Source organism: Bidens hawaiensis, unplaced genomic scaffold (genome assembly GCF_021521415.1).
Source record: "Bidens hawaiensis isolate Kalapana, Puna unplaced genomic scaffold, B.hawaiensis_p1.1 tig00041088_1, whole genome shotgun sequence".
In the NCBI taxonomy this organism is placed as follows: Eukaryota; Viridiplantae; Streptophyta; class Magnoliopsida; order Asterales; family Asteraceae; genus Bidens; species Bidens hawaiensis.
Window position 1 is genome coordinate 97,585 of NW_027497257.1, and position 10,705 is coordinate 108,289.

The 10,705-nt window shown below is 34.3% G+C and overlaps 1 protein-coding gene across 1 annotated transcript; it reads right to left on the reverse strand.

Moving 5' to 3' along the window:
- Window positions 1-7,816: 7,816 nt before the first annotated feature.
- On the reverse strand, window positions 7,817-8,203 carry LOC143592594 (auxin-responsive protein SAUR50-like). The gene has a single exon (XM_077072480.1). It carries the CDS (start codon window positions 8,201-8,203, stop codon window positions 7,817-7,819), a length of 387 nt encoding a protein of 128 aa, XP_076928595.1.
- Between the last annotated feature and the right edge of the window lie 2,502 nt (window positions 8,204-10,705).

The following is a 10,705-nucleotide window of genomic DNA, read 5'->3' on the forward strand; positions in this document are numbered from 1 at the left end:
CGCGAAGGCAGACAGAACCAACCTTAACGCGTCGCGGAAAGAACTACATTTCTAAGCGCGCCGCGGGAAGAATCACATTTCTTAGCGCGCCGCGGGAGGAACTAAAATTCCTAGCGCGCCGCGGGAAGAACTATAATTCTTCGCGCGTCGAGGGATGAACTACGATTCTTAGCGCGAAGCGAGAACTACAAATCCTTAGCGCGTCGCGGGAAGAACTACCGTTCTTAGCGCGCTGCGAGAAGAATTACAATTCTTAGCGCGCTGCGAGAAGAGTTCGTCTCGCGTATCGCTGTAACAGGTGGTCTTCACGCAGGCTTCCTTGTAAGGAGTCTGGCGCGTGGAGCTGTGCAGACAACCTTAGGCGGGAAGGAACAAAGGACAAGCAAAGAGTTAGAAGAAAAAGAGGGAAACAAGGCTTAAGAGAGAAGAGGGAGAGGCGGGAAAGAAAATATATTATTATTATTAAAAGTAAAATATAAGTATAAATAAATATTAAATCATAAAAGAAAGAGATTGGGTCAGAGAAACGGGTACCTGGGTCGGGTCGGATCGGGGCAGATGTCACAATCACCACTAGCCAACTTCTCTCGTTCTCGTTAAATTTGGGCCATCACTTCTAATAGTTGACCCATCGGTTCATCTAGGACTGCATTAGACATTTCCTGAAGCTCTAACCTTTAATTTAAATCCTTGTTATGAGCTTCTTGATCTCTTTTTATCTCCTTCCGAAAGTCCATAATTTATTTCAAGACTCCTCTTTGTAACACGATAAATCTTCTTAATCTTGCTGATAATTCCTTTGATAGGTACCACAATGATTATAATATTGAGGGACTTCTTCGTATATTGGTTGGGGGTACTAGTCATAATACGTAGTCTTCCTCCTATCGGTAACTTACAAAAGTTGGTGTTTCAGGTCCATTACTGTCATATTCACTTGACTCATAATAGCGCTGATAATCTGGTGGAGGTTATGAATAATTATGGTATTGCCAATCGCGACAATTATCTGACTTGTGGAAGCCTTGAGAGTTCGTTGAAGGTGGTTCATAATATGAATGTGAATGGTACGAGTCATCATCCTCCACGACCTTATATCCTTCATGTGGGTCATAGACTCAACTCCACGTCATCCTGAGTTACCTGCACACATAAGACACACAAATACCAAGTGTAATATCAAACAAATAAAACCAAAAACAAAAACTAAACTAAACACTAGACTAGCACTTTGAGCGTTGATTTCTCGACAACGGCGCCATTTTGATCGATGTTGAAATGTCAATAAAAAACATTTACAAAATACCTTTACTAGCAAGGACAAGTAATGTGTCGAATCCACAGAGAATCAGTGGAAAGTGTTAATCAAACTCATAACTTATTAATTATTAAACTAAGCGGACAAATGATGTCAAACGGTTTCAAAGACTTGTTAAGTGAAAACGTTGTTACTTTTAGTTGTAAACAATTAGAGAAAATAATCAATATCTAGGTTTTAGGTTGTGAAGCAGAATAGACAATTTAAAGCTAATTGTAAAACTCGTTTGTTTATACCTATAATAAAAAGACTAAATATTTGACCTTACTGATCGTCAGAACTTAATCCGAACAATTGGTTTGGCTAAATAATAACATAATTGATTACCAGTTTTATGGTTTGATATATGCAATCGGCTTAATGGTTAAAGATAAATGTGTCAGGGACTCTAAGAACATAATCATAAAAGTTGATGACCACAATTGATAAAACTTCAAAGCATTTAATTACGAAAAATTGTTTAATTGCACCAACAAACATCAAAAGTTAACTATCCAAGTGGTTAATCAAATCCAAATCCAATACCGAGGTTTAGAACAATAAACTCCAACTACAAACACGACCCTACGCCCGGGTTACGAGAGCTTAGCGTTGCATGTTCATCACTAACGTCTTGATTTTTGGTTGAGAGGATGAAAGCATGGATGATTATGTTGATTAAAGGGTGTTAAGATGGTGGAGAGTTGCTCTAAAATCGTCCTTGATGGCTACGGTATGAATAATAATCGAGATTAAGATAAAAGCCACTTAAATATGAAATAAATAATAAATCTTGAATTTTCCCGTCTACGATGAACATGAAGCTTACATGATTTCCTCTCTACCTTACGACTCTTCTTTCTCCAATCTCCACTGAGGTGGCCCTGAACCAAAATTTTCGCTTTCTCTTTTTCTTGCTACTCGTTCGTCGTTCCGACCCCTCGATTGCTTACTTTTATCCATATATAACTTGATTTTTCACCATCCTAAGTGCTCCAAATTAGTTCTTTTAAGCTCCAAGCACCTGCAATCATAAAACTAATCAAAAGTACTCGTGTTCGAGATATATAACAAACTAAAACACACGATTTTAAATACTAAAAGCACGTTCTTTAACACACTCATCAATGTGCCCGAAAGTGTAGTTTTGTAAAACAAGAAGCATTTTGTATATACTAAAAATTCATTCTTGTCGAAATTTAGGCCGAATTACTACGTACAAAGATTGAGAACTATAATTTACTATTATAAATAAAAAAAATATACATGTTTTTTTATTTATTTTACCTTTCACATCACATCTATTACACCATATATGATAAAATTCTCGAAAAGATAATACTACTTGTGAATAATAAATCAGAAAGATCGACATGTCGCTTTCTTAAACTCAAATACACGTTATATTGTCTCGACATAACTTTTTAAAGAACATTTACATATGTATAAACTAGGTTAGGTACCCGTGCATAACACGGATTGAAAAAAAATTAATTTTATAAAGTTAAAGATTTGTGTGTCCAACATGGGTTGAAAAAAATTACTTTCTCTGTCACTCGGTGAGCAGAAAACCTAACCAAAACCGAATTAACAAAAAAACCAAACCTAAGCATTAACTGTTGGTTAACAGATAGAATATTTAATTTTTGATATGCTGTATGTTGCGGAATTGAAGGATACACAAAATCAACTAATCTTGATGGATTAATATAACAGCAAAATACATATTAAATTAATGTTTGATAGAAAAATAAGATAATAACATTAGTAGAAATTACAAAACCAACAATCTCTCTTTACCAATATGACAAAAAAGTAGCATACCCATTAGCTAGCTTACAAGTTTAACATCAGGAGTTGTATTGGTAACATTGCTATTAAATTGAATGTAATTCTTAAACTTCAGCAGATGAATGTTCAGCATGCTCCGCAACATTTTATTTCTAAAGCTCATCTTCGAGGCAGCGTTTAAACTACTTGTAGTTAGTTCTCTCCTAATTAAACAGATAATGCACATCCATTTTGTAGTATAACCAAGCTTTTTATGCCATCCAAAACAGACTGATAATCTTGTCTTGTGATCGGATCCACCTCCACCTGACATTGGAGATAGTATACGGAAATAGAGATTATAGTTAGAGATAATATAAAGAAGTTTAATTGTGACGGGGTGCTCAAAATGGTTAAATAAATGATGAAGAGAGCAAATCAATCCCAAAATAAATAGTTTAAAATTAAAAAAATTGAGATTTGTTTAAAAATGGTAATTAGTCAACTGCATATATTATGGTAAAATATAAACTGCGCATGTTATAGTAATTCTAGTTATACATGAAAGCCAATAAGCAAAGATGTAACCTTTCCGTGATTGTTTCTTACATTTATGATAAGATTTTTGGTAAATGTTAATTATTATTATTATTATTAAGATATAATAAAGTAATAATCAAAACTCTATTATTTTTAAATTAATATAAAGAAACAAAAACCGGGATATATCAATGACCTAATATAAAAACATATAAGCGTAAGAAGCTTACAGTGTCATGCTCAGCAGATTCAAGTTGTGGGACCTGATTTAGGATTCCATGCTTAAGCAGAAGCATGCTTGGATATGCACTAATTAAACTGTAAAGCTAAAGTGCTCATTTCTGATTGACTATTAAACAAAATGTGTTTAGAAGCATGACAGATCACTAAAAGTCTAAAAGTATAACCTAAAAAACTAAGCATCAAACAAAATAAAAAAAGATTTCAGATGTCTTACTGGGGATCAAACACCAGCTTTTGAACTTCCTTCACAGATGAACTTTCTACATACATAAAAAACTTTGCCAACCTACAAATATTTAGAACAAATAATGATGGTAAATTAGATCTATGAAAAATAAATGAAAAAGGATACTAAAAGCACAAGGCAATATTGGAAAGAAAACTTGACCTTTAAACATCTGAGTTATTAATATGCAGGTATCTAAAGATAATGTAATTTTCATAGAATAAACTTCAAATCTTATCGCTTAACCTAATAATGAATAACATAATCAAATCCCAATCAACCAATAGAATTGAACAAAAATTGTGCGTGGTCAAAATCTCATAATCTATTAAACAGATGCAGAGGTTAAAAAAACATATCTCCTATCCATAAATCCATTCACACAAACTCTCAGTTTCAACAACATCACTTATCCTAACCTTAATATAAAACTCATCCACAATATTACCAAAGTAGAATATCTATAAATTTCAACATGCGTTCATGAAATGACCTATATGAGATGCAATTTTGTCATAGCAGAAAATATGCATTTCCTAATTAATAAAATAAACCTAAATTACAACACTTCAATCGGTAAAAAAAAGGCAAAATAATGAAAACCAAACCCGTAACAAACCAACAATTATTAAAGCCCTAATCCAAACAAAAAACAAAATCCCTAACAGCTGGACTGAAACAACGAAAATCACCAGACAAATTGAAATATTAAAACCAAAATCAAGTATGATCCATAGTGAAATAATGAAACTATAGACATCTAATAGTATGTAAAACACATAGAAAGAAACAATTAAGAAGAAATCATATACCTAAGTAGCCGAATCGCCGGAGCAAGGTATAGGAAATTGGTTTCTGATCGGAATAAAGATTCGGTCAGCAGATCGATGATGATGATGATGATGATGATAAGAAGGGTTGATAAAGATTAAAGGATAGAAGAGAATAAATATTGATTTTGGTTATTGATCTTTGAGGGACCTTAATCGTTAGGAAAGGGGGAATAATGATTTAGCGTTTATCGCCAATATTGTGGTGCAGGTTAATAGATGACAAGAACCCGGTTTGTAAAAGACTTGTGTGGGAGGCGGGAATTTGAGAGGAGGGATGGAGTAAAAACAGGACACGTGACATTAGGGAAGTTTTATTTATTAATTAGTATAGATGTTAAAAAAAATCTAATTAACTATATTTTTATTTATAATTATTATTACGTCGGAAACCGATGTATTTTATCAATAAGGTTATCCCGGGCGTGTGCCGAAGTACTTACCAAACATACCAAAATAACACCAATTAATCAAATGGTTACATCTTAATTTTTTCCAAAAGTACCAAAAAAAAAATTGTCAAATTACCATCATCTTTAATTAGCACTCAGTGTTCTTCCACCATCGTCTTAATTAATCAGTAACATCGTCTTCTACCACCCCGTCGACACCACCATTGTATTTAACGTCTACTCTCTCTATGTATCTCACCACTAACGAATTAAGTTATCTTCCATTGATCAACCCCATAATCGTGCTCCCACCACCATCATCACTATTATCTCAACCTTAGGTACCACCACCTTCGTTAAATATATATTTTTAGTGTTGAACCAACTTTTTAGTGTTGATTTAGGGTTTTGTGGTGGTAGGGTTGTCCCCGAGAATGCTTGGGCTTTTAGGGATCTTGTGCGAGTAAAAAAGTAGGCCCCTTATATAAACTTACATAAAAAGTTTAGTAATTGACGACAACTGCTATTAATTTGCCGTGAAGTAAAAAAAAATAAGCTTTCCAACTTTTGTTTCACTTGAACGTTTGTTGTTATTTCCTTTACCACTTTGTCGTTTCGATTAATCAAGTAAGGTCAAATTAATAGTGAGTCTCTCCTAACATTCTTAAAAGCAATTTTGTTAGATGAACTAAATTATTATTAATTAATATTAATATAATGATTAAAAGTTACATGATATATGGTAACATAATAATTAAAAGTTTTGTAATACAAAATTAGAAAGAGAAAGGATAAACTAAAACTCATACATTTATTTAACTTTTATAACATACAACAAAATCAACAAAGTAAAAGTATTTATGTTAATTAGCAAAGAGTTGGTGGTCACACTTTTCAAGAAAGAAAAAAAAAGTTATTATACTCCTAAACGTATAGAATATATATATCACCATCATCATATTATGTCTTCTTCTTCTCTCAATTTTACAGTAAATACAACATCTTTGTGCTCGCTGGAAAAACTTTAAATTTATTCTCTTATTTTTTTGGGCCTCGGTGAAGACGGGTCCTGAGCGGTGGCACACCTTGCACACCCTCAGATCCGGCCCTGTGTGGTGGTGTGACGGTGGTCGGGTGATCTTTTAGCGGGGAGATGGTCGGAATGGCGGGGTCTGGTGGCCAAAGGTGAGGTGGTGATGTGGCAGTGTTTTCTAGGTTTAGTGGTGGTGGGAGTAGCGGTGGTGTAGTGGCGATGGTGTTCTATTTGAAAACTCTAAGTAGGCTATTTGCTAGTGTTGCAAAAATCGTTAGTCACTAGTCGGGCGGCGGGGTGGGAAGTAACGATTAATCAAGGATTAATCGGTTCAGACTTTAATGTATAATTTTCAGTTTTATATATACACGAACACATTTTTATATGTCATTTTCAGTTTTATACATACACAAACATATTTTGACTGGAATCTTGCTTGAAACCACTGGTTTTTGAAAGAAATTCGCGTGGAACCGTTGATTTTGGTCAGAATCTCACTGGAAACCGCTAATTTAGGTCGGAATCTTGCCAGAAACCGCCAATTTTAGCCGGATTTGACCGGAAACAGCCGATTTTGGCCGGATTTAGCCATTGACCGACTTGCTCAAAATTAATCAGTGAAGTGTAGACTAGCGATTAATCGATGACTAGTCGGGATTTTTACAACACTGGCTATAGCAGTGGCTGGTGTTTTATGTTGGTCTGGGTTTGTCGCTTGAATCTTCAATCTAGGCTATAATGACTCTATGTTGTTTCACGTGACAACCTATTGCAGCCATAGCAAAGATTTGAGCATCGAGTAATTTATTTAACATTTCAAGTTTGTTTTTTTTATATAGTTTGGCTATATATTTTTTTCTTTTCATTTGTTTTTTTATAGCATTAAGATTTTCATATATTATTCACGAGTTTTGTTTTCCTTTGTCACAAACCCGATGCAGCGCGCGAGTTATAAAAAATCTCTCATTTAAAGACTAGCTCAATTGTTTGAAAGTTTTATTTATAGTAAATAGTCTAGTATAATATCCACGAATACAACTAATTAATATAAGCATGTACAAGTGTTTTAGGCATTGTATTACATTGAATTTGTATTGACCCATTACACAACGTATCCGACTTGCTTATTTTAACACTATAAACTCCAAACGTATATGATGAATAATATGATTTAAGAACAATTTCAAAAGAAATAAACTAGAAATTGCTTTACATAAGACCCAAAAACTAGCTTTCATAGTAAGAGAAAAAATGGCTTTGTAGCTAGGCACAAAAAGTGACCATGTATGGTTAAAAATGGCCCGGTAGCAAAGCACATGAAGTGAACATGTGATCAAAATTCTCCCACAATATCAACCGATGAAAAATAATATTACATGCATGCATATAAATTATCGGTGCACCAAAAAACCCTTTGCATGAGGTTTTGTTGTTTCATGAAATGATCATTTTGTGGATGATTTCCACAACTTTTTTTCTTTAGTTTTACACAAATTCTGGCCAATCCGCACTATCTTGAGACGCCATTTGTTCCTCTATCATCCACTCTAGCTCACTAGGTCTACAAGGTATCATAAGCGCACCTACATGGTCGAACCCATACTCTTCGGCGGCTCTTTCCAAGAGTCTTAGAAACAAAGGATGCCGGAGGTACGTGATAGGAATAACAAATCGCCTTTCAACATAATCATCACATGCTATCACTGCAAAGTGACCTTCTTTCACGTCTTTAGGGACCATTTCTTCGCCAGAATATGACTCTTGTCTTTTCCTGGCCAAGAAAAGGCCCTTTTGCAATCTCTCCATGACTAACTTAAGCTTCAAAATGCCATTGTTTTTCTTACCATTGCTACCATTTCTCACCTTTGCCATTTTAACTTTCTAACCTCTTAATAAATTGCTTAGACTTGATTTGCATTGTCCTTCCGCTTGAGTTGTTCTTATATACACGGCAAGAGAGAGGACGCAGGGAGGTTATGAGCAGTTGCATGTGCATGAGAAATTGAGATTTGAAAATTTGATAATAAAGGGACCCAACTAAGGTAGAGTCACCTACATGCTTGCTTTATTGAACAAACATTATCACATGTGTATATGTATATGGATGGATGCATATATTGGTACGCATATATGGTTCATGTATGTTTGTATGTATATGTGCGTATGTGTGTGAAGTCAAAGCCTTACCGGATAATATCAAGTTGTTTATTATTGTACGTGTACTACTGATCTATATGGGAGTTTGGATGTAAATGAGTCGAGCTTCTTGTATGCTATTTAAGACGGGGTTCGATAATTAACATCTTAAAGCAAGATGAGTTTAAATGAGCACTTAATTAATATAGAGCTTGAGCTCAAAATAAACTAGGTTTGAAATCTTTTAAAATCGAAAGATTAGTTGAGATTGCAATTCAACTTCAAGTTGTCACAACTTTTAAATACCAAAAAACCTAATTAATAGACAGAATTAACTAGGTACTGCTAGTGGTATGCCCTAACTATAGCTTTGCACAAAATCCTTTGCAGGAATGTATTGAACTAAAAGATTAAAACAAAATTCCATGTTCTAGTTTGACAATATCAATCTAGTTTAAGGGATCTTTATGTAACGGTTTATCTAAAAGATGATTTCAGAAACTTTGTTGCTTCCATTTTAAGGGCATGCGTGTTATGGAAGGATGAAAAGGGTGTGAGCCCCTGCCACTTTAGATGATGGGGCGTGAAACACCACAACACAAGGCGTGAAATGGTGCGAAAAGGGTGAGGTTGAGAGGACTAGCGGGCGTGAAGGACATCTTGCTTGATTTTTGTTTAATTAATATATTAAATAATTATTTATCTCCACCTCACCAACAAAAAATTGTGTTACATATATGTAACTTGGTGGCTATAGTTTATTTATCTCACGATCCCTTCTATCCACACATACACAATGCCTCTTTAGGGTAGGAAGAGGGGCGACAAACTCGTTTAGTGGCTGCTACGACGGAGAGAAATAGAAGGAAGAGGAAAGAAGAAGATGAGAATTAGACTCTAATATCATTTAAAATAACGAGAACCTCATGAATTATAATATACTATTAACTTTTTATATACATATATTTTTAACAGCCATTTTGATCACTAACGGAAATCATTGGCTTAATCTTATTATATATAAGAATATAATAAATTGTATATAGTTAAATTAAAATATAATAAAAATATGTATCTTAAAATCTTGTAGAGTTAACTTTTAAAGGACATAACAAATGCTCAAAATGATTGCCAATATTATTTTGGCTGTGAAATATGCTGGCTTTGGTAAATACATTTTTACACGTACTAATTAATATTGGTTACCTGCATGGCCAAAAGTTTGTATTATATATCCAATAAACTTATCCAATTTGATGGGCACCAAACAAACACCACCCTGAAGTATGCTTAGGTGACTGGGACCTTGGCGATGGCTAGAAATATGAAGGCCCTAGCAAGCTAACCATGACAATCACAAGACACGCAAGTGGTTGGACCCTGCAGGGGTTAAGTGAAATAAATAAAGGGGTATGGGTACAGGTAGTACATACAACAAGGCACGATATGATATATTTGAAAAAAGTGCATCAAAAAGGTCCAGAAATGCCAGTGAGTCGCAAGTGTGACTGATTAAGATTGTTCGAAAGATATTTTCTCTTTTTAATTTTTATTTTGTTTCTGTCGTCTTACTCCAAGACAAGTCTACCACCAAGTTTATTGCACCTGTCCTTTTTGTTTTACGTACTCTTTTTTATTATTATAGGTTTATAATTAGAAAGTCTACTTTTTGCGGTGTACATATACAATGTATGAATGTGTGGACCATCGGGGAGGAGGTAAAAGTGAAATTGCACTAATTTTAATATAGTTTACTAATTTTGTGAAAATAATGTTAACAGTGACGGGAGGTTAATCAGACATCATGTGGTGGTGTTGATAGCCGAATTACTAGGGTGCATGCACTAATCGGACGATGGTTGAGTTTTATGTGCCTTATGTTCAAGGCTTGATGTAAAATTACTATCGAGACATGAGTCTTACTGGAAACAGTCTCTCTATTCCTAGAAGGTAGAGGTAAGCATGTCTACATCTTATCCTCCGATCAGACCCTACCATAACTTTGTTATTGATGTGATATACTAAATACGACGATGATGGCTTTTTTGCAGATGTCACTTATAGTATATATTTATCTTTAATGTTAGATACTAGTTAGAGACTTAAAAGAGTTTATTGAGATTTTACTATAACTAGGAATACGATTATTTTTAGGTAACATAATTTTATGGTTAACTATGGTAACATAATTTTATGGTTCTTATCCTTACTTTATCGATATCCCTTTACATTTCTCTC